Source organism: Piliocolobus tephrosceles, chromosome 21 (genome assembly GCF_002776525.5).
Source record: "Piliocolobus tephrosceles isolate RC106 chromosome 21, ASM277652v3, whole genome shotgun sequence".
NCBI lineage: Eukaryota > Metazoa > Chordata > Mammalia > Primates > Cercopithecidae > Piliocolobus > Piliocolobus tephrosceles.
Window position 1 is genome coordinate 34,106,578 of NC_045454.1, and position 23,829 is coordinate 34,130,406.

Genomic DNA, 23,829 nt, shown 5'->3' on the forward strand with positions numbered 1-23,829 from the left:
ACAGGTTCTTGGATCCATTACCTGGCTCCATCCCCATCACCACTTAATTTTTTTTTTTTTTTTTTTTTTGAGACAGAGTCGTGTACTGTCGCCCAGGCTGGAGTGCAGTGACGTGATCTTGGCTCACTGCAGCCTCTGCCTCCCGGGTTCAAGCGATTCTCCTACCTCAGCCTCCCGAGTAGCTGAGATTACAGGCGCCTGCCACCATGCCCAGCTAATTTTTTTGTATTTTTTTTTTTTTTAGTAGAGACGGGGTTTCACTATGTTGGTCAGGCTGGTCTTGAACTCCTGACCTTGTGATCCACCCGCCTTGGCCTCCCATAGTGCTGGGATTACAGGCGTGAGCCACCGCACCCGGCCAGCTCTACCAGTTCTTAGCTGGATAATCAGAACAATCTCCTTCTGCAGCCTCTCTCTGTTTCTGGCTTCATTCCCCTCATGTCTCCCCTTTATAGACTTGATCCACAGATCTGTTAGTGCCAGCCTTACTGAGCCACTGCTCTCCTTGGCCTCTTGGGGCTCCCCACTACAGGACACACCCTCAGGGGAGTGCAGGAGCAGCCAGGCCACAATATATACAAGACAGGAGGGCATGGGGTGGCCTGTAGAGCTGCTGATTTTAGACCCTGTCTGAAAACATTCCCATTGGAAGGTTTTGACACACCATGCCAGCAGAATCAAAAACAGTGCCTGCACAGATCACTGGATGACATGAAGGGTCCTTCACCTCCTGCCTTGGGCCTCACACTGAGGGCTACTGTGCTGCCTGCTGCCTATGCTTTGAATTCCTCCTGTTCTAGCACTGCCTGGTAAATTCCCTCAGGTACCAAGACAGATCACAGGTGCCTTCCCCTGGGAAGCCTCAGCATGCCTTGAGGTTGATTTGGTTGCCCTTTCCTGCCCCAGGGAGGTATATCGTGTACTCACTCCTCTGCCTGTCTCCTCTGGGTAGCACAGACAGTGCTGCTCTTAGTCACACCAGCCTTGGGGTGGAGGAGGTCTCCTGTGTTGGGTGAATAAGTGTAAGTGTTTGGGGTAGGAATAACAAACATGCTCTGGACCTGGACAAAGCAGGCTCAGAGATTGTCTTCAGATCTTGAGTTTTCAATAATCACATGAGTACTACACACAAACACTTCTGTTATAAAATATTGGAACAAATAAGAAGTAAAGGTTAAAATAAAAGTTCTCTTAATTGCTTGCTTATGCCTCTGAGGTATGACTGTATCCATGGTGTTTGTGCATTCTTTAGTTCTTTTAGTGTAATGCATGTATGTAATACTGAATATTTATGTTTTATTTAGAAGGAGATTTAAATCTTTAACTTTACCTAGAGACTCAAGCACCAATACATATCTTAGTTACCTCCAGAAAGATTAGGGGCCTGGGCACAGTGGCTCACACCAGCAATCTCACCACTTTGGGAGGCTGAGGCAAGAGGATCATTTGAGCCCTGGAGTTACAGACCAGTCTGGGCAAAAAAGTGAGACTCCCTCTCTACAAAAAATAAAAAGTTATGTGGGCATGGTGGCGTGCACCTATGACTCTGGCTACTTGGGAGGCTGAGGCAGGAAGTTGGCTTGTGCCCAGGAAATTGAGGCTGCAGTAAGCCGTGTTTGTGCCATTGTACTCCAGCCTGGGCCACAGAGTGAGTCCCTGTCTCAAAAAAAGACGGCTGGGTGCAGTGGCTTACACATGTAATCCCAACACTTTGGGAGGCCAGGGCGGGCAGATCACCTGAGGTCAGGACTTTGAGACCAGCCTGGCCAACATGGTGAAACCCCGTCTCTACTAAAAATACAAAAATGTGACGGGCCCCTGTAATCGCAGCTACCCAGGAGGCTGAAACAGAAGAACAGCTTGAACCCAGGAGGTGGAGGTTGCAGTGAGCCGAGATCGCGCCCCTGCGCTCCAGCACTCCAGCTCTCCAGCCTGGGCAACAGAGTGAGACTCTGTCTCAAAAAAAAAAAGAAAAAAAAAGTGTTAGAGCTACTCTTCTTGACCAGCCTGTCTCAAAATGTCATTGCCTCCTCAGGTTCCCACCTGCTTGATTTCTCTTCTTGGTACTTAACTTGTATCTGATATATTCCTGTTTTTTGTCTGACTCTCTCAACTGACAAGTTTCGGAGAGTTCTTATTTTCTTGCTGTAACTTCAGTGCCTAGTACTGTGCTTGCACACAGTAGGTGCCCAGTTTGTACTTGTTGAACAAATGAACTAGGATTTATACACGACTTTGGCTTCCTGTGGCCTCTTAACCCATTACTACCTCCTGGCACCTCTCCTTCCCTATTTATTTATTTATTTATTTTTTTAAAACTAGGTCATTGATTCTGATTGAAAAGCTAGAAAGAAAGGCACTCCATGAAAACTCTCCCTGAGGCCCACTGTTCTCATATGCCCATAGTTCATTGCTTCTGTTCCTCACTTCTTACAGTTTCTCCATGTGATTAAGCCATAGCAAGTATATCTTCCCCATGCTCTTTTTTCTTTTTGACAGAGACAGGGTCTTGCTATGTTGCCCAGGCTGGTCTCAAACTCCTGGGCTCGAGTGATCCTCCCACCTCAGCCTCCCAAAGTGCTGGGATTATAGGTTTGAGCCACTGTGCCTGACCCATTTCCCCTTTTCTACATGGAGAAGGACAGAAGTAGACACTGTTCAGTTTCCATCATGGCCCCTTTTGATGTATCTTACTAAGCTCCTGCCCTCCCTCCTGTCTGCCTCAGTCTGTGGTTTTTCAGCTCCAGAGAGAGGGTTGATTGGCCTGGCCTACCTTTCCAAGTGATAGATTCAGCCAGCTTTGGGTCAGCTGAGGTGCGTATGGTGTTAGCTGTGGTTCCTCTAGCCTCACAGTTGCACTGTGGGCCGAGACTTCCTTCTAGGAGGCAGTGAAGGCAGATAGCCTCAGTAAAACCTATCTGTCCTGAGATAGAAGTAGAAACACAGAAGTGTTCCAGTTGCAGTAAAGATATCCAGGTTATTTGGGGACCAAACACCCTTTCCTCAGACTAAAAGAGGGATTGCCAACCCAGATGGCTAGAGAGTAAGGGATCTGAATGAGCGAGGGCTGTTGGTGCCAACTTAGAGAGTCTATGGCTTGCCCGTTGGGCTGCTGCTGCCCAGCCTGGGTTGATTGTCATCAGGGCAAACTCAGGGTTGGTGCTTTTAGATCTCCTGTTTTAGTAAGTAGTTGATCCAGATTTTTAAGTGACACCACACACATTTTAAATGTTGGCAACAAATACAGATTGGCAAAAAGCACTGAGGTGTATAAAGCACTTTTGCTGCCTGGTGATCCGTGGACTGTTTGTTTGCACTGTTTGCATCCTCTGGTCTAAAGTACCTTTTGGCTTCTTCTTTTTTTTTTTTGAATGGTTTATTTCAGATCTCTTAAGGGCAGTCCCAAGATCCAGAGCAGAGATGTATGATGATGTCCACAGCGATAGCAGATACTCCCTCAGTGGATCTGTAGCTCACTCGCGAGACACCGGAAGAGAAGGCCTGAGAAGTGACGTATTTCCAGGGCCTTCCTTCAGATCAAGCAACCCTTCCATCAGTGATGACAGCTACTTTCGCAAAGAATGTGGCCGGGATCTGGAATTTTCTCACTCTGATTCTCGGGACCAGGTCATTGGCCACCGGAAATTGGGACATTTCCGTTCTCAGGACTGGAAATTTGCACTCCGTGGTTCTTGGGAGCAAGACTTTGGCCATCCAGTTTCTCAAGAGTCCTCCTCTTGGTCACAGGAGTATAGTTTTGGTCCCTCTGCAGTTTTGGGAGACTTTGGATCTTCCAGGCTGATTGAGAAAGAGTGTTTGGAGAAGGAGAGTCGGGATTATGACGTGGACCATCCCGGGGAGGCTGACTCTGTGCTCAGGGGCAGCAGTCAAGTCCAGGCCAGAGGCCGAGCTTTAAACATCGTTGACCAGGAAGGTTCCCTCCTAGGAAAAGGGGAGTCTCAGGGCCTGCTCACAGCTAAGGGGGGTGTTGGGAAACTTGTCACATTGAGAAATGTGAGCACAAAAAAAATACCCACCATGAATCGTATTACTCCCAAAACTCAGGGCACTAACCAAATCCAGAAAACCACTCCAAGTCCTGATGTGACCCTGGGGACAAACCCAGGGACAGAAGATATCCAGTTCCCCATTCAGAAGATCCCTCTGGGGCTGGATCTGAAGAATCTTCGGCTCCCCAGAAGAAAGATGAGCTTTGACATCATAGATAAGTCTGATGTTTTTTCAAGATTTGGGATAGAAATAATCAAATGGGCAGGATTCCATACCATAAAAGATGATATTAAATTTTCCCAGCTTTTCCAGACTCTCTTTGAACTTGAAACAGAAACCTGTGCTAAAATGCTTGCCTCATTCAAATGTTCCTTAAAACCAGAGCACAGAGATTTTTGCTTTTTTACTATCAAATTTTTAAAGCACTCTGCTTTGAAAACACCCAGAGTTGATAATGAGTTTTTAAACATGCTTTTAGACAAAGGTGCTGTGAAGACCAAAAATTGCTTTTTTGAAATCATAAAGCCCTTTGACAAGTACATAATGAGACTTCAAGACCGGCTTCTGAAGAGTGTCACACCTCTGCTTATGGCCTGCAATGCCTACGAGCTGAGTGTCAAGATGAAGACCCTCAGTAACCCCCTGGACTTGGCTCTTGCCCTGGAAACCACCAATTCTCTCTGCCGTAAGTCTTTGGCCCTTTTGGGACAGACATTCTCCTTGGCCTCTTCTTTCCGGCAAGAGAAAATCTTAGAAGCTGTCGGCCTGCAAGATATAGCTCCGTCACCTGCTGCATTTCCAAACTTTGAAGACTCCACTTTGTTTGGGAGAGAGTACATAGACCACCTGAAGGCCTGGCTAGTCAGCAGCGGGTGTCCCCTCCAGGTTAAGAAAGCCGAACCAGAGCCGACGCGAGAGGAGGAGAAAATGATTCCTCCTACCAAACCCGAAATTCAGGCCAAGGCTCCAAGTAGTCTGAGTGATGGTAAGGAAAACAGCCAAAGTTTCTATTTGTTGTTTTTCATCTTTGTTTGGTAATGTCTTTTATTTGAGATTTTTTTACACAGGAGCTCTTTAGCCAATTGGAAACAAATCAGGATTTTAGTAGAAAATGCACATTGGCCAATATATGTCTGCCATTCATTCTGTGAATGTGTCTTAGGAATCTGCTGTTTACCATAAAAGTCTTTAGACAGCTGGGTGTGGTGGCACATGCCTGTAATTCAAGCACTTTGGGAGGCCAAGGCGGCGGATTGCTTGAGACCAGGAGTTCGAGACCAGCCTGGCCAACATAGTGAAACCCCATCTCTACTAAAAATACAAAAACTAGGCCGGGCGCGGTGGCTCAAGCCTGTAATCCCAGCACTTTGGGAGGCCGAGACGGGTGGTCTCCCAAAGAACTCTCACGAGGTCAGGAGTTCGAGACCATCCTGGCTAACACGGTGAAACCCCGTCTCTACTAAAAAATACAAAAAACTAGCTGGGTGAGGTGGCAGGCGCCTGTACTCCCAGCTACTGGGAGGCTGAGGCGGGAGAATGGCGTAAACCGGGGAGGCGGAGCTTGCAGTGAGCTGAGATCCGGCCACTGCACTCCAGCCTGGGCGACAGAGCGAGACTCCGTCTCAAAAAAAAAAAAAAAAAAAAAAAAACAAAAAACAAAAACTAGCCGGGTGTGGTGGCATGCACCTGAAATCGCAGGTACTTGGGAGGCTGAGGCAGGAGAATCCACTTGGACCTGGGAGGTGGAGGTTTCAGTGAGCTGAGATTACCCCACTGTACTCCAGCCTGGGCGACAGCAAGACTCTGTCTCAGAAAAACAAAAATCTTTGGACATTTTTAGGTGAAATACCGCTCGGGATTTGGTAGAAAGCTGTGGCCATTGCCAGAAAAAATGCTTATCTATTCATACACAATTTTACCTATATCTTCTGAGGGGTTCATACCTTTCTGCAGCCAAGGTTAAGAACCCTTATTCCTTTTTTTTTTTCTTTTCAATCTTTGAAAGAAAGAAGGCTTGACTTTCTTTCCTTGTTTTTGTTTTTTTGAGACATAGTCATGCCCTGTTACCCAGGCTGGTGTGCAATGGCATGATCATGGCTCACTGCAGCCCCGACCTCCTGGGCTCAAGTGATCCTTCTGCCTCAGCCTCCTGAGTAGCTGGGACTATTGGCTTGTACCACTGTGCCTGGCTAACTTTTTTTGTATTTTTTGTAGAGAATCATGTTGCCCAGACTGGTCTCAAACTCCTGAGCTCAAGTAATCTACCCGCCTCAGCCTCCCAAAGTGCTGGGATTATAGGCGTGAGTCACTGCGCCTGGCCTGGAACCCTTGTTCCAACATGTCCCCACAAGGTGTTACTAGAAGGGAGAAAAAACACAGAGCATGGTCTCTGAGGAATCCCCAGTCTCCTGAGGGAAGAAAATCACAAAGTCCAGTCACTCGTGAGCCAGGGGTGGTAGCACATATCTGTAATCCTAGCTACTCGGGAGGCTGAGGAGGGAGGATTGCTTGAGACCAGGAGTTCAAGGTTGCAGTGACCTGTGATTGCATCTGTGAATAGCCACTGCACTCCAGTTTGGGCTAGCATCACCCTGTCTCTCAATAAACCAAAACAAAAAAGTAGTCACCCCTGTGCTAGAATTAAAGCGACACAGGAGAGGCTCCAGCCCAGCCTGGAGAGTTGTGGAGGTTGTGCTTGAGCTGTACTGAAGGATATGTAGGGACCAGCCAGGTCATTCCACATAGTGGATGCACCTTTTCTCCCTACTCACTTTTCTAGACTGGCTAAAGTTGGTGAATTATTTAAGTACACCTGCTAATTAGCAGTTATCATTGGCTTTCTGGGGAGAGGAAAAGGCCAAGGAGGAGAAATAGAAGTGATAAGCTGTTTGATTTCCCTGTTCCTTCCTCCTAAACTCCCAGAATGGGCTCTCACAGCCCAGACATCCCAGAGGTCGCAAGCATACATGGTAACCATGCTGTCTTAACTCTTGTGATAGGGAGAAAGCACTTTTCCCACTGATGTGGTTTTCACCTTCCATTGCCCCCAGCCCAGTGGGGAAGTCTCATTTGTTCCTGACTTTCTTTGCTCTTTCACCACCCTCATGAAGCCCCAACGGCACTAGACACTGGATAGGTCCCACCACATACAGGTGGCCACACCCTACCCCCAGAGCGGAATCCTTCGAGAAGTAGGCTCAGGGCTGAAGGGACCCTATTCCCCAACCCCTCACAAAGTGATGGGATACTGTTTGAAGGAATAAAAGTCACCCATAACCTAAAATGGTTATAACCCACCCACTTGCCCTCCCACAGCCTTCGATGTTCCCCATGCTTTCCTGCAGCTGTAGGCGTGCTGGACTGAAAATGCTACCGCCTGCTCTTCTACCTGATTGCCAGAAAGCCCTCTTTGTTTCCACAGCCTTTGCTACATCATGATATTGACCTAATGTAAATTACCTCACCTTTCCTTTGATGCTGGATTCATGCTGCCTTTTACTAGAGGTTTCTGAACTCAGACAGACCTGGGTTCACATGTAGTTAGTATCTGCAAGCCTCAGTTCCCTGTCTGTGTAGCAGGATAGCTGGCGGCAGGGCCCACATCTCATGAGGCTGCCCCACTGCTGCTTATCTTCCTGTTAGAAATGTTGGAATGGAGCCAGGTGCGGTGGCTCACACCTGTAATCCCAGCACTTTGGGAGGCCGAGGCGGGTGGATCACGAGGTCAGGAGTTCGAGACCAGCCTGGCCAACATGGTGAAACCCCGTCTCTATTAAAAATACAAAAATTAGCTGAATGTGGAGACGCGTGACTAATCCCAGCTACTCGGGAGGCTGAAGCAGGAGAATCCCTTGAATCCGGGAGGCGGAGGTTGCAGTGAGCCGAGATCGTGCCACTGCATTCCAGCCTGGGCAACAGGGTGAGACTCCGTCTAAAAAAAAAAAAAGAAAGAAAGAAATGCTGGAATGGGCCAGGTGCAGTGGCTCATTCCTGTAATCCCAGCACTTTGGGAGACCGAGGCGGGAGGATAATGAGGTCAGGAGATCAAAACCATTCTGGCTAACATGGTGAAACCCTGTTGCTACTAAAAATACAAAAAATTAGGCGTGGTGGCATGTGCCTATAGTCCCAGCTACTCGGGAGGCTGAGGCAAGATAATTGCTTGAACCTGGGAGGCAGAGGTTGCAGTGAGCCAAGATCTTGCTACTGCTCTCCAGCCTGGCAACAGAGCGAGACTCCGTCTCTTAAAAAAAAAAGAAAAGAAAAGGAAAAAAGAAATGCTGGAATGGGCCAGGCGCAGTGGCTCACACCTGTAATCCCAACACTTTGGGAGGCTGAGGCAGGTGGATCACCTGAGGTCAGGAGTTCGAGACCAGCCCGGCCAACGTGATGAAACCCTGTCTCTACTAAAAATCAAAAATTATCCTGGCGTGGTGGCACACACCTATAATCCCAGCTACTTGGGAGGCTGAGGCAGGAGAGATGCTTGAACTTGGTAAGTGGAGGTTGCAGTGAGCTTAGAGCACATTCCTCCACTCCAGCCTGGGTGATGAGCAAAAGTCCGTCTAGGAAAAAAAAAAAAAGAAATGCTGGAATGACATCTTTGATTGAATGCTTTGATTATTACTATTACCTTTTTTTTTTTAATTCTTGAAAGGATACATTCTCAGGAGTAGGATTGCTGGGCCAAAGCTGTGTCCCACTTTCTGACTCTTGCTCATGGTCATCCTAGCTAAAGATGACCAAATTAGCAGGGGTCCCCAAATTTCATTGCTGACTGTAAACCTCAACATCTTTTATAAAATCACGTAAAACTAGTAGTTCTGTAAAAAGAGAGCCATAAAAAAAAGCAGTTTCATAGGGGACATACTTGGAATAACGTGGCAGTTTAAGGATTGACTCATCATGTATGAAGAGCTCACACTAATGTTTAAAATAAGCTCAAAGCTGTAACATGGACACAGGTGGGCACAGGACTGTGCAATCATTTACAGAACAAACTGGAAAACCTTGCTAGTTCAGCAGTGATTTTAACTGAATGGCTGAACAAATAGACCATTCTGTGCTTTTTTGTTTGTTTGTTTTTGTTTTTGTTTTGTTTTGAGACGGAGTCTGGCTCCATCGCCCGGGCTGGAGTGCAGTGGCCGGATCTCAGCTCACTGCAAGCTCCGCCTCCTGCCTCCCGAGTAGCTGGGACTACAGGCGCCCGCCACCTCGCCCAGCTAGTTTTTTGTATTTTTTAGTAGAGACGGGGTTTCACCGTGTTATCCAGGATGGTCTCGATCTCCTGACCTCGTGATCCGCCCGTCTCGGCCTCCCAAAGTGCTGGGATTACAAGCTTGAGCCACCGTGCCCGGCCTGTTTTTGTTTTGGGGACGGAGTTTTGCTCTTGTTGCCCAGGCTGGAGTGCAGTGGCGTGATCTCGGCTCACTGCAACCTCCGCCTCCCAGGTTCAAGCAGTTCTCCTGCCTCAGCCTCCCTAGTAGCTGGGATTGTAGTCATGTGCCACCACGCCCAGCTAATTTTGTATTTTTAGTAGGGACGGGGTTTCTCCATGTTGGTCAGGCTGGTCTCGAACTTCCAACCTCAGGTGATCCGTCCACCTTGACCTCCCAAAGTACTGGGATTACAGGCATAAGCCACCGCGCCCGGCCATCATTCTGTACTTTTAAAACTAGCCAATTATTAGGAAATTAAACAATCTTACCATTTGAAGAAACATGTTCTTCTGTGTTGCTGGCAGCATTGTAAATTTAAAGTCATCTTGGAGGAAATTCTCACTTTAAAAAATATTTTGGGCAGAGCATGGTGGCTGACACCTATAATCCCAGCACTTTGGGAGGTAGAGGAGGGTGGATCTCTTGAGCCCAAGAATTGGAGACCAGCCTGAGCAAGATGGTGAAGCCTCATCTCTACAAAAAAATTTGAAAAATTAGCCAGACGTAGTGGTGCATGTCTGTAGTCCCAGCTACTCGGGAGGCTGAGGCCTGAGAATTGCTTGAGCCCAGGAGTTCAAGGCTGCCGTGAACTATCATGGGACCACTGCACTCCAGCCTGGGCGACAGAGTGAGACCCCGTCTCAAAAAAGAAAAGATTTGTTTCTTTTTTTTTTTTTTTTGAGATGGAGTCTCACTCTGACGCCCAGGCTGGAGTGCAGTGGCGCAATCTCAGCTCGCTGCAAGCTCCACCTCCTAGGTTCATGCCATTCTCCTGCCTCAGCCTTCTGAGTAGCTAGTACTGCAGGCGCCCACCACCGTGCCTGGCTAATTTTTTTGTATTTTTTAGTAGAGATGGAGTTTCACCATGTTAGCCAGGCTGGTCTTGATCTCCTGACCTCGTGATCCACCCGCCTCGGCCTCCCAAAGTACTGGGATTACAGGCGTGAGCCACTGTATCTGGCTAAAATTTGTTTCTTATACATTCAGCAGGTATTTTCTGTGAACATGTAATTTGGGACCATTGACCTTTTTTTTGTTTTGAGATGGAGTCTCGCTCTGTTGCCAGACTGGAGTGCAGTGGCACGATCTTGGCTCACTGCAACCTCTGCCTCCCGGGTTCAAGCAATTCTGCCTCAGCCTCCCAAGTAGCTGAGACTATAGGTGCATGCTGCCATGCCTGGCTAATTTTCTTTTTTTTTTATTTTAGTAGAGACGGAGTTTCACCATGTTGCCCAGGCTGGTCTCGAGCTCCTGAGCTCAGGCAGTCTGCCCGCCTCGGCCTCCCAAAGTGCTAGGATTACAGGTGTGAGCCACTGCGCCCAGCTGACCTTTTTTTTTTAATTGGAGAAAATTTTTTGTGAATTGATATATATATTTTCTGGTTACAAAACACAAGTATGATGGGTTTTTTTTCTTTTTTTTTTTTTTGAGACTGAGTCTCGCTCTGTCACCAAGGCTGGAGTGCAGTGGCGTGATCTCAGTCACTGCAAGCTCCACCTCCCAAGTTCAAGCCATTCTCCTGCCTCAGCCTCCCGAGTAGCTGGGACTATAGGCGCCTGCCACTATGCCTGGCTAATTTTTTTTGTATTTTCAGTAGAGACAGGGTTTCACCGTGTTAGCCAGGATGGTCTTGATCTCCTGACCTCGTGATCCACCCGCCTCAGCCTCCCAAAGTGCTAGGATTACAGGTGTGGGCCACCGCACCCGGCCATTTTTTTGTTTTAAAGATAAAGCATAAGGAAAATGAAATTCGTGATAATTCTATCCCCTATAACATCTGTTAACATATTTCCTTACAGTCTTTTCCTATGTATCCATATTTATATATTTTTTATTCCCACCTTTATATTGAGAATTATAACCTAGATACCTTTTTTGTATATTTTAAACTAGATATTTGTATTTTCCACTTTAATGTTATGAACACTCAAATTATTAAGTGATACATGAAAAATGATATCAAATTGCTATATGTCTTTCTTTTTCTAGAGTATGTAAATAAATTGCTGTGTCCAGTCATTGAAAGCTATGACTGTTTCTCTCCTAGTGGTTATGCTGTTACATTTTTTAGGAGGAGATTTTCTGTATTGGTTTATAGAATAAGGTGTTGTTTTCCTCTTTTCAATGCTGGTGTCTTGTGAATGAGGATTTCGGTTGTTGACGCCTGCTTGGATTCAGCGCTAAGCCCCCAACTACTGTACTGTCCTTGTCTTCCCAGAGCCCACAGTCAGCATGTTTCTCAGAAAAGCTGTTCTGTGTGTTCCAGCTGTCCCCCAGCGAGCAGATCACAAGGTAGTGGGCACCATCGACCAGCTTGTGAAACGTGTCATCGAAGGCAGCCTGTCTCCCAAAGAGAGAACTCTTCTCAAAGAGGACCCTGCTTACTGGTAGGTCTTTAAATGTCCACCCTGTGAATCCCTGTCATGGAGTATATGGCAAAATTTGGGTCACTCTGATGGTGTTGAGAGCAGAGGTTGAGATACTTGAGTAAGTGGTGTTCTCCAGTGAGAAGAGCATGAAGGTGGCTCGGATTTATGTGGGTTCAGCAAGTCCTAGCTCTGTTGCAGACCAGTGGTAGGCTGGCTGGGTGGTAGCATTCTCTTACCTGTGAATACAGCTCCAACTCCCTGCTTTGCTGTTTTAAGGATGCAATGAGATGTTCATGCAGAGAATACAGAGTAAGGGTAGTAAGATTAGTAATACATCATTGCAGTTGTTTGCAGTGTATTGCTAGTATTTGTCAAACTCTGTTTTGCTTAACTGCCTTTTTTTTTTTTTTTTTTTTGAGACGGAGTCTCGCTCTGTTGCCCAGGCTGGAGTGCAGTGGCCGGATCTCAGCTCACTGCAAGGTCCGCCTCCCGAGTTTACGCCATTCTCCTGCCTCAGCCTCTTGAGTAGCTGGGACTACAGGCGCCCGCCGCCGTGCCCGGCTAGGTTTTTTTTGTATTTTTTTAGTAGAGATGGGGTTTCACCGTGTTAGCTAGGATGGTCTCGATCTCCTGACCTCGTGATCCGCCCATCTCGGCCTCCCAAAGTGCTGAGATTACAGGCTTGAGCCAACGTGCCTGGCCTTAACTGCCTCTTTATGTGAATAGATCAACTTTTTAAAATTACAGTTTGCATCCTAAATATAGTACTTTCTTATTAGAGAAAGTAAAGAACAGGCCAGAAAAAGAGTCCCGCTCTGTCACCCAGGCTGGGGTACAGTGGCGCAATCTTAGCTTACTGCAACCTCCGTCTCCTGGGTTCAAGCAATTCTCGTGCCTCAGCCTCCCAAGTAGCTGGGATTACAGGCGCACACCAGCACACCCAGCTAATTTTTGTATTTTTAGTAGAGACGGGGTTTCACCATGTTGGCCAGGTTGGTCTCAAACTCCTGACCTCAGGTGACCCACCTGCCTTGGCTTCCCAAAGTGCTGGGATTACAGGTGTGAGCCACCACACCAGGCCAAGACACCATTTCTTTTTTTTTTTTAAAAAAAGGAGATGATGATCAGTGCTTTGCTTGTATTTCTGCCTACCTTTCTGGCAGTTTATCATGATATCTGGGAGTGAAACGGCTGGGTTAAAGCTCGTGTTAGAGACTTTTGATTTATGTCAGTTTCTCAGCTGCAGCACTTTTTATTTTTAATTTTTTTTGGAACAGAGTCTCGCCCTGTCACCAGGCTGGAGTGCAGTGGGGCGATCTCGGCTCACTGCAACCTCTGTTTCCCAGGTTCAAGCAATTCTTGTGCCTCAGCCTCCCGAGTAACTGGGATTACAGGTGCCCGCCACCACACCCAGCTAATTTTTTGTATTTTAGTAGAGACGGGGTTTCACCATGTTGCCCAGGGTGGTCTGGAACTCCTGAACTCAGGCGATCTGCCTGCCTCGGCCTCCCAAAATGCTGGGATTACAGGTGTGAGCCACTGCGCCCAGCCTCAGCTGCAGCACTATTGACATTTGAGACTGGATCGTTCTGTATTAGGGTTGGAGCTGTCCTGGACATTGCAGGCTGTTTAGCAGCATCTGTGGTCTCTATCCGTTTGATGTTAGCAGGACCTTCTATCTCACTAGTAACAACCCAGAATACATCCAGACACTGCCTGGTGTCCCATGGCAAGCAGAGCTGCCCCTGGTGGAGACCATTGATGTTTATCATCAGATTACTCTTCATAGGTTATGTGTACTAATTGACCCTCTCACTGCTACTCTGTAAGCGTGCTGTGCCCTCTTTTGTTTTCTGTTTTTGTTAGGGACAGGATCTCACTCTGTTGCTCAGGCTGTAGTGCAGGGGCGCTATCACAGCCTGCTGCAACCTTGACCTCCTGAGTGTGCCCTTTTTTGTAGTCAGATTGTACCCATACTGGACTTGTTATTCTTGCTGTTGTAATGACTTTTTGTTTTGAGACGGAGTCTCACTATCACCCAGGCTGGAGTGCAGTGGCCGGATCTCAGCTCACCGCAAGGTCCGCCTCCTGGGTTCACGCCATTCTCCTGCCTCAGCCTCCGGAATAGCTGGGACTACAGGCGCCTGCCACGTCGCCCGGCTAGTTTTTTGTATTTTTTAGTAGAGACGGGGTTTCACCATGTTAGCCAGGATGGTCTCGATCTCCTGACCTCGTGATCCACCCGTCTCGGCCTCCCAAAGTGCTGGGATTACAGGCTTGAGCCACCGCGCCCGGCCTCTGTTGTAATTACTAAAGATGCTTGAAAGGCATACATTTCCATGTTTTTGGTCCTACCCATCATGATTTACCCAGAGGAAAGTTGGAACTTGTTGTGTTTTTATTTTTACAAAATTCTTGAGTTTGGATTATTTACATGTATTGAATGAGGTAGGCATGTAACTTAAAAGTTTAAAATTCCCAAATAACCTAATTGTCGCAGCATCATTTATTGAATACTTTTCATTTAATAAACACTTGTGCCTTCTCTGCAGTTGGTACTGTTCTAAGCACATTACTGATTTGAGCACTAGCTGGTTGAATCCTCATAAACAATGTTGCGAAGCAGGTCTATTGCTATGCTTATTTTACAGACAAGAAACTTAGAGCCTCCAAGAGCCCTCTTGGCTTGAGGAGTCACAGCTAGTAAGAGGCAAAGTTGAGATTCTAATCCAGAGTCTGTGGTCTGAACCAGTGTGCATGCTGAAGGAAGAAAGCTAGATAGCCCCAGATTGACAGATGCAAGCAGATACCAGACCCTCTTGATAAGAAGGCATCCAGACTTAGAAGGCCTAGGGCCACTTTCCAGGTGGTTGATAAGGTTATTAGGCTGGAGGAATAGGAGGCCCTGAGAGAACTGGGGGCTCGTGCCTCTGCCCCATGACCCCTGCACATGGCCCAGTGGTCTCATGACCTCTGATAACCAGGCGTGGCAGACAGAAACCAGAGTCAGGGGTGTGTTTGGATAGGGGCAGGGCAGGGTACAAAATCAGAAATAAGCATCAAAGTAAGAACTGATATTTGAGGTAAACCAGTATCATGAAAGAGAATCACCAAACTCGACAAACTTCTGACACCCTAGAAGACAAGAGTTACTATGAGAAAGAGGAGGTGTAGTCTATAAATATGTATGTGTAATGAATAGTCTCAGGTAATAAGAGTATATTGTATCCATGAAACAGACACTGGTTGCTATGAAAACAGAAAACTGGTTGAAAAATAGATTGAAATAAAAATCTCAGTGGTTGGCTGATAGAATAGATCCTGAAGGAGGACAGATTTAGGAGTTGTTCCCAGAGACTTTATCATCCAAAAACTCCTTCACAAGGAATTACCTGGCCAGGTGCAGTGGCTCACGCCTGTAATCCCAACACTTTGGGAGACTGAGGGGGACAGATCACCTGAGGTTGGGAGTTTGAGACCAGCCTGGCCAACATGGTAAAACCCTATCTCTACTAAAGATGCAAAAAATTAGCCGGACATGGTGGCAGGTGCCTGTAATCCCAGCTACTTGGGAGACTGAGGCACGAGAATCGCTTGAACCCAGGAGGCAGAGGTTGCAGTGAGCCAAGATCACACCACTGCACTCCTGCCTGGGTACGACAGAGCAAGACTCTGTCTCAAAAAAAAGAAGAAGGAATTATCAAGATGCTATAAGACGAAAGAGTGTGATACAAAAGCACAGCAATAAGTAAAGAAACTGCTAAACTTAGGTTCCTGGTGTGCATGTTTGAATTCTTAAGTCAAAATGCTCCTTGTATGTTGTATTTAACAAAACAGTTGAATGCATAATGAAAAGCCAAATGTTTCTGCTGTGACCTGTTCCCATGTTCCAGTCCTTGAAGGCAGTCACTTAGTCACTTAGCTCTTCAAACTACTTCTCACGGTGACCTCTGTATCTTTTTTTTTTTTTTTTTTTTTTGGAGACGGAGTTTCTGTAGCCCAGGCTGGAGTGCAGTGGCATGATCCCTGCAAGCTCTGCCTCCCGGGTTCATGCCATTCTTCTGCCTCAGCCTCCTGAGTAGCTGGGACTACAGGTGCCCGCCACCATGCCTGGCTAATTTTTTTCTATTTTTAGTAGAGACAGGTTTTCACCATGTTAGCCAGGATGGTCTCGATCTCCTGACCTCATGATCTGCCCACCTCGGCCTCCCAAAGTGCTGGGATTACAGGCATGAGCCACCGCACCTGGCCTACCTCTGTATCTCTTAATAAGCCTATGCTGCTTTTTCTTTACTGAACAGTTTTATGCATGACCGTTGACATTCTATGAAGATATGTGTGGATTAATAAGTTTGTTTTTTGTTTGTTTGTTTTTAAGAGACGAGATCTCACTCTGTTGCCCAGGCTGGAGCACAGTGGCATGATCATACCTCACTGCAGCCTCAACCTGGGCTCGCAAAATCCCCCTGCCTCAGCCTCCCGAGTAGCTGGGACTACAGGAGCACACCACCACATTCAGCTATTATATATATATATATATATTTTTTTTTTTTTTTTTTTTTTTAAGAAATGGGTTCTTGCTATGTTGTCCAGGCTGGTGTTTAACTCCTGGGCTCAAGCGATCCCCCAGAGCACTGGGGTTATAGGCATGAGCCATCACGCTCAGCCTTAAAAATTATTTTTTTTAGTTAGCAAGTGAAAAAGTCAGACCTCTAGGAGGCAAATATAAGAATGACTTCTTATCTCCACCCTCTGAGAACCAGCAGAGATTTGAGACCTTCCACCCTCACACCCTACAAGCATGATTTGTTCCCATTGGAGCCTTGTGAACAGAACTGGCCATTGCCTCTTTGCTGAGGTGACCTGCCTCATGTCGTACACTAAAGATGTCAGAAGAGCCAGGCGCGGCTGCTCACACCTGTAATCCCACTACTTTGGGAAGCAGAGGCGGGTGGGCCCCATGAGGTCAGGAGTTCGAGACCAGCCTGGCCAACATGATGAAACCCTATCTCTACTAAAAATAGAAAAATTAGCCGGGCGTAGTGGTGGCTGCCTATAATCCCAGCTACTCAGGAGGCTGAGGCAGGAGAATCACTTGAACCCAGGAGGCAGAGGTTGCAGTAAGATGAGATCGCGCCACTGCACTCCAGCCTAGGCAACAATAGCAAAACACCGTCTCAAATCAATCAATGAATCAATCAGAAGTATAGACAGACACATCCACTATGGCTTTGCTTCCTTGTTTGGAACACCAAGGGGCAGGCTTCCATCCTTTCCTATGAGAGAGTGCAAAGCATCAAGCCTAGAAAATGATCACAACAGTGCAGGATATAAAGCTGAAGGAATATGTCATACTTTGTTTTCTCTCATCTTCTAAATTGTCCCCTGGGAGTGGGGCAGCCCTGACCATGCACTCCAGGGAGAGCCCACCAGGTCCTACGTGTTCACACACTCAGGAAAACAAGTGGCTAAGAATCCCTCTGGTCTAGCCTTAGCAGGATTGTCCAAGCACCCCAAAGTTAACAAAAAATCTAAATAATTGATGTTTGGGGTGAAATAAAAGAAACTAAAATCCCAGATAATCTAAATATGTGAGGCACAAGGAGAAGGAGGGAGGTAGGTGTGCAGGCCTTTTGTCTTTTTTGACATGAGGGTAGAGCTAAAGGGTAATTCTGCATATTGATACAAAAGAAGAGTTTAGGTATGTGTGTTGATTAGCCATTAAAGGAACAGAGGCCGGGCGCGGTGGCTCAAGCCTGTAATCCCAGCACTTTGGGAGGCCGAGACTGGCGGATCACGAGGTCAGGAGATCGAGACCATCCTGGCTAACACTGTGAAACCCCGTCTCTACTAAAAAATACAAAAAAACTAGCCGGGTGACGTGGCAGGCGCCTGTAGTCCCAGCTACTCGGGAGGCTGAGGCAGGAGAATGGCATAAACCCGGGAGGCGGAGCTTGCAGTGAGCTGAGATCCGGCCACTGCACTCCAGCCTGGGCGACAGAGCGAGACTTCGTCTCAAAAAAAAAAAAAAAAAAAAAAAAGGAACAGATGTGGGGTCTATAACTTCATACTACTCTAGAGGGAAAGAAGCAAAAACACAGGAATTGGCAAACAGAGAAGGGAAATTGCATAGCAGGTGAATGCTACCAAAAAGAACGGAGAGAATTGTAGAGAATTGTTCAGAAAAAGAAGACTAAGGAGAACAGCACTGGAAGGAGCAAAAGAAGTTCCTGATAAAAGGGAAAGTCATCATGAACATATAGATTGCGAATCACGTTGCCTGCACTACATAGCTTTGAGCTATGTAAGTAAATAACCTTTAGAAATCATTTAAGTCCAGAGCTGGGCGTGGTGGCTTATGACTGTAATCTCAGCACTTTGGGAGGCCGAGGTGAGCAGATCACCTTAGATCAGGAGTTCAAGACCAGCCTGGCCAACGTGGTGAAACCCCATCTCTAAAATTAATACAAAAATTAGCTGGGCATGGTGGCGGGTGCCTGTAACCTCAGCTACTTAGGAGGCTGAGGCTAGAGAATCGCTTGAATCCAGGAGGCAGAGGTTGCAGTGATCCAAGATTGCGCCACTGCACTCCAGCCTGAGTGACAGAGCAAGACTCTGTCTCAAAAAAAAAAAAAAATCATTTAAGTCCAAAACCATGATAAGAGGAATTGGATGAATCCAAAACCATGGTAGGAGACATGAATGTTTCTCTGAAATGGGTAGATGATGTAATCCAAATAAGGTTGTGGAAGATTTTATAACACAGCAAATGAGCGTAAACAGAGACAGTCTGCTAATATTTGTTGAGCGGTTTTCATATCACTTGCCTCATAGTGAAAAGCTTATAACGCAGGCCTTACAGCTATATGATGAAGTAGCTACTGCTTATCATCTTCCCTGTCTTACAGATGGAGAAACTGAGGCACAGAAATGTTCCCAGCTAATGAGTGGCTATGCTGAGATTTGAAGCCAGCAGACTGGCTTGTTGAGTGTTCTGTGTTCTTGATGTTATGTTCCACTGGAACTTGGGGAGATGCATTTGTGACTGACGTCCTCGGACTGCACTTGGCACCAGAACCATCCAGGAACAAGGAAAGCCATTAGAGCCATGAGTGACTGGGGCAGTCAGGTTACCTGGCCTTGATTCTGCGCTCTGCCCTTGATGAGGAGTTGCCTTGCTGGGGCTGTGTTTGACTTGAGAACCAGAGCGCCCATGTTGGTCAGCATTATCTTAATTGAGCGCTATTGCTTGTTAGGGCGTGATCTTGCAAGATGCCACCGTTAGCCCAACAGAGTGCCAGGGCAGCAGTGGAGCCGGTCCTCAGTCTGTCTTCTGAGGTCCAGACAGACCTCAACTGACTAACAGTGTCAGCAGGAGCTTGTGTATGGAGCTGTCTGCCAGGGACATGCCACATCACACAGTGCTGCCAACACCTTGCTTCTAGTTGGCTTGTCACTAGTAATCTGGAACCTCATCTAATAACTAATATGTCGCTACTTAATATCAAACAATCTGAAAGCCACCTGAAATATTGCCATACTTACTAAGCAATATTCTTCTTTAATACGAACTGAAATCAAATATTCACAAAAGTCTGTTACGTTTTTTGTGGGGTGGTTATTTATTTATTTATTTATTTATTTAAAGAGATGGGGTTTTGCCCACACTGATCTTGAACTCCTGGGCTCAAGCAACCCACCTGCCTCCGCCTTCCAAAGTGCTAGGATTACAGGCGTGAGCCACCACGCCCAACTTAAAAGTTTGTTATGTATGAAATCACGGAGAAAAATCACAGCACACCCAGGAAACTCACATGGGCCACATTATGCCGATACAGCAAACTAGAAACCAGCAACCAAAATAAAACACGTTTCTGAATAACTTTTGAGTGAAGGGTAATCAGAACTGAAATTAGAAGCAATTTAGAAGGAAGTGGCAAGAAAAACATTATACACCAGATGCGGTTATAAAAATACTTAAGAGAAAGAGTGACTTCAGGTGAATTTATTAGAAATAAAGAGTAGGCCAGGTGCAGTGGCTCACACCTGTAATCCCAGCACTTTGGGAGGCTTAGGCATGTGGCTACCTTGAGTCCAAGAGTCTGCGATCAGCCTAGGCAACGTAGTGAAATGTCCTCTCAACCAAAAATACAAAAATTAGCCAGGTGTGGTGGTGCATACCTGTAGTCCCATCTACTGGGGAGGCTGAGGTGGGAGGATCACCTGAACCCAGGAGGTCAAGGCTACAGTGAGCTGTAATCAACTCATGAAGCTAGAAGGAACATGATGAAAAAAGTAAAGACACTAGCAGGAGAAGGATTTTTTTTTTTTTTTTTTAAAGACAGGGTCTTGCTCTGTTACCCAGACTAGAGTACAGTGGCACAGTCATAGCTCACCACAGCCTCGACTTCCTGGGCTCAAGTGATCCTCCCATCTTAGCCTCCAGAGTAGCTGGGACTATAGGCGTGCACCACCACCCTGGCTAATTTTTTTATTTTGTGGAGATGTGATCTTGTTTTGTTGCCCAGCTGGTCTTGAACTCCTGGGCTCAAGCCATCCTCCTGCCTCAACCTCTCGAAGTGCTGGGATTACAGGTGTGAGCCATCACGCCCCGTTGAATATTTTTCTGTGTTAGTACGTGTAGCTCAACCTTCTCTTTTCTGTACTGTTCTCATCATGATGACTGGGTCATAAGATTTCACACCTGGGGCACAGGCTCCTTGGTTAATGTTCTCTTGTGGGTCACATCACACTTGCCTTGATGCAGTCAAAAGCTCATCGAGCTCTCATCCTGGCTGGGCCATTTAAAAGGTGTCAATTCTCCCTGCCAGGGTGCTGTGGCTCCAAGGTGACTGGTTTGTGTTTCCAGGCCATAATGAGCTGTGAGCTCCCTCATGGCTGCTGCTGATAGAAATCAAGGAGGAACTCGGTTCAAACTCCCGATTGCCCTGCAGTCACTCTTAGCAGGGCAGCTGTCTTCGGCTTTGCTCTGGGTCCTCAGTAGAGCCAGGCAGAGCCTCTGAGACGGCAGAGGACAGTCAGAAGTTGGCCACTTAGAAAGAGTTTGTGTTTGCAGGAACAATTTGGGACCTGGTGGTGTTTTCATAAATGTCCTGTTATGCCTGTTTTGTTATGTAGGTTTTTGTCTGATGAAAATAGTCTGGAGTATAAATATTACAAGCTGAAGTTGGCAGAAATGCAGCGGATGAGCCAGAATTTGCGAGGAGCCGACCAGAAGCCGACCTCAGCAGAGTGTGCGGTGCGGGCCATGCTGTATGCCCGGGCTGTCCGTAACCTCAAGAAGAAACTGCTTCCGTGGCAGCGGCGGGGGCTCCTCCGTGCTCAAGGGCTCCGGGGCTGGAAGGCAAGGAGAGCGACCACTGGGACCCAGACCCTCCTATCCTCAGGCACCAGGCTGAAACACCACGGCCGGCAGACTCCAGGCCTCTCACAGGCAAAACCATCCCTGCCAGACAGAAATGATGCTGCCAACAAGGACTGCCTGCCAGACCCAGTTGGACCCTCTCCTCAGGACCCCAGCTCAGAAGCCTCAGGTCCATCCCCCAAGCCAGCAGGAGTGGACATCTCTGAAGCACCTCAGACCTCTTCTCCCTGCCCATCTGCTGACAGTGGGTGCTCACTCCTGTCCCCCTCCTCTGGGCCCCAGTCCCTACTCTCCCATCTCCAAGGTCTCTCTAGAATTCGGGGGCAGGGGTTGCAATCTAGGCAAGGCAATGGATAAAAGCCCTAGGGACCTGGCCAAGACAAGTGCATATGTTGGTGCTTTCTCTCTTACTTTCTCGAGAGAGCTGCATGCAAGTCCTGCAGCTCCCTCCTCCTCTTCTGAGAGTGGAGCTGGCATGAGGTGCTGCCCCATGCCTCTGTGCTCCCTGACAGGGTTCTGCTGCTGGGGCCGTGGGCAGTACATTACGTGAACTTGGGATCCTGTGTCCTGCTATATCCTGGCCTCTCTTGATAGTCCTCAGGGCTGCCTTGTTCTCTCATTCTGCCTCCTTATCCCCAGGGTCTCTACAGTTCCTGTTCTTGGGGTTGCACTGATTCCTCTGAATCGACTAACTTCATCCCTTCTGTTTCTTCTGTCACCTGAGCTGTTTCCTTCTCTCTGTACCACAGGCCTGCTCTCTGGCCAGTGCTTCCTACTCAGCACTAAGTGGGAAGGAGAGGACAAAAAAGTGTCCACAATGGCCGCATTCTCTAGGTGTTGCTGTGTCATGAGCCATTCCAAACTGTGGCTTAAAACAGGAGGCATCAGCCGGGCATGGTGGCTCACTTGTAATCCCAGCACTTTGGGAGGTCAAGGCGGGCGGATTGCCTGAGCTCAGGAGTTCGCAACCAGCCTGGGCAACATGGTGAAACCCCATCTCTACTAAAAATACAAAAAATTAGCCAGGCGTAGTGGTGCGTGCCTGTAGTCCTAGCTACTCAGGAGGCTGAGGCGGGAGAATCGCTTGAACCCAGGAGGCGGAGGTTGCAGTGAGCCAAGATCTCGCCACTGCACTCCAGCCTGGGCGACAGAGCAAGACTCCGTCTCAAAAAAAAAAAAAATCCCGGAGGCATCCAGTATTGTGAATTTGCCAGTGGCTGGGTCGTCTGCTGAGCTAGCCCACGCATGTATCTGCGATCAGCGGCAGGTGTCCAGGCTGTCAGCTGAGATGATGGTATGGCTGGGCCACATGCCTGTCATCCCCTCAGCAGCCAGCCCATGTTTGTTCACCTGGCAATTGGGGTTGGGGCTCCAGGAGAGACAGCAGAAGTACTTGAGTCCTCCAAGGCCCAGGCTTGGAACTGGCAACAGGCTTTTCCACCACATGCTATAGCCGATTTGAGTCCCAAGACTAGCCCTGATTCGAGGGGGGGATACACAGTGTTCACTTGGTGAGAAGGAGTCTGCATGTGGCAAAGGGCAAGGCTACAGGGAGGGGACACGCAGGCCATCTTTATAATCAGCTTCCACAACCTTGCAGTGTTTACACGGGGAGCAGCAGCTCAGGAGTCATGCCTGACAGGTGCTTTATGTTTTGTAGTTGACATGAAGACAATGGAGACTGCAGAGAAACTGGCTAGATTTGTTGCTCAGGTGGGACCAGAGATCGAACAATTCAGCATAGAAAACAGCACCGATAACCCTGACCTGTGGTACGTACCCCCCGGGTCTCATCACACCTTTTTCTTTTTCAAAGAGAGAAAGTCTAAGGATGTTGCTCAGGCTAGATTCAAATTCCTGGGCTCAAGTGATCCTCCTGTTTCAGCCTCCGGAGTAGCTGGGACCACAGGTGTGCTCCACTGCAACTGGACATTACACCCTTTAGATTTGTGTGTGTTCATGCCACAAACATGTCCTGAGCCAGCCCACAGCCTGGCCAATTCATCCCTACCATGGGGGTTACACCAGGAGTAAGTCATGACTTCACTTCACCTGAGCCAGGGGCTTGAGGGAGAAAGATCTGTTCTGATCACCTGAGTTCAGGAGTTCAAGAGCAGCCTGACCAACATGCTAAAACCCCATCTCTACTAAAATACAAAAATTAGCCGGACATGGTGGCAAGCACCTGTAATCCCAGCTGCTCAGGAAGCTGAGGCATGAGAATTGCTTAAACCCAGGAGGCAGAGGTTTCAGTGAGCTGAGATTGAGCCACTGCACTCCATCCTGGGCATCAGAGCAAGACTTCATCTCAAAAAAAAAAAAAAAAAGGACAGGCGCAGTGTCTCATGTTTGTAATCCCAGCACTTTGGGAGACTGAGGTGGATGGATCATGAGGTCAGGCATTCGAGACCAGCCTTGCCAACATAGTGAAACCCCATCTCTATACTAAAAATAAAAAAAAAAATTAGCCAGGCATAGTGGCGGGTGCCTGTAATTCCAGCTACTCGGGAGGCTGAGGCAGGAGAATTGCTTGAACCTGGGAGGCGGAGGTTGCAGTGAACCGAGATCGCACCATTGCACTCCAACTTGGGCAACAAGAGTGAAACTCCATCTCAAAAAAAAAAAA

General features: G+C 47.5%; 1 protein-coding gene across 6 annotated transcripts in view; it reads left to right on the top strand.

The window, feature by feature from the left end:
* Positions 1 to 23,829, top strand: part of SUGP2 (SURP and G-patch domain containing 2) — a 45,836-nt gene that overhangs the window by 3,971 nt on the left and 18,036 nt on the right. For 4 of the 6 annotated variants that reach the window (XR_002735219.2, XM_023229809.2, XM_023229807.1 and 1 more), the window contains exons 3-6: positions 3,386 to 4,996; positions 11,716 to 11,836; positions 20,957 to 21,447; positions 22,864 to 22,975. Coding sequence is in view for 5 of the 6 variants with exons in the window: in XM_023229809.2 (XP_023085577.1) it covers positions 3,386 to 4,996; positions 11,716 to 11,836; positions 20,957 to 21,447; positions 22,864 to 22,975 (2,335 nt within the window). In the remaining variant the exon portion in view is untranslated. Of the gene's footprint in view, positions 1 to 3,385; positions 4,997 to 11,667; positions 11,837 to 20,956; positions 21,448 to 22,863; positions 22,976 to 23,829 lie in introns of all 6 variants that reach the window. The other 2 variants (XM_026457005.1, XM_026457003.2) reach the window with 1 other exon arrangement.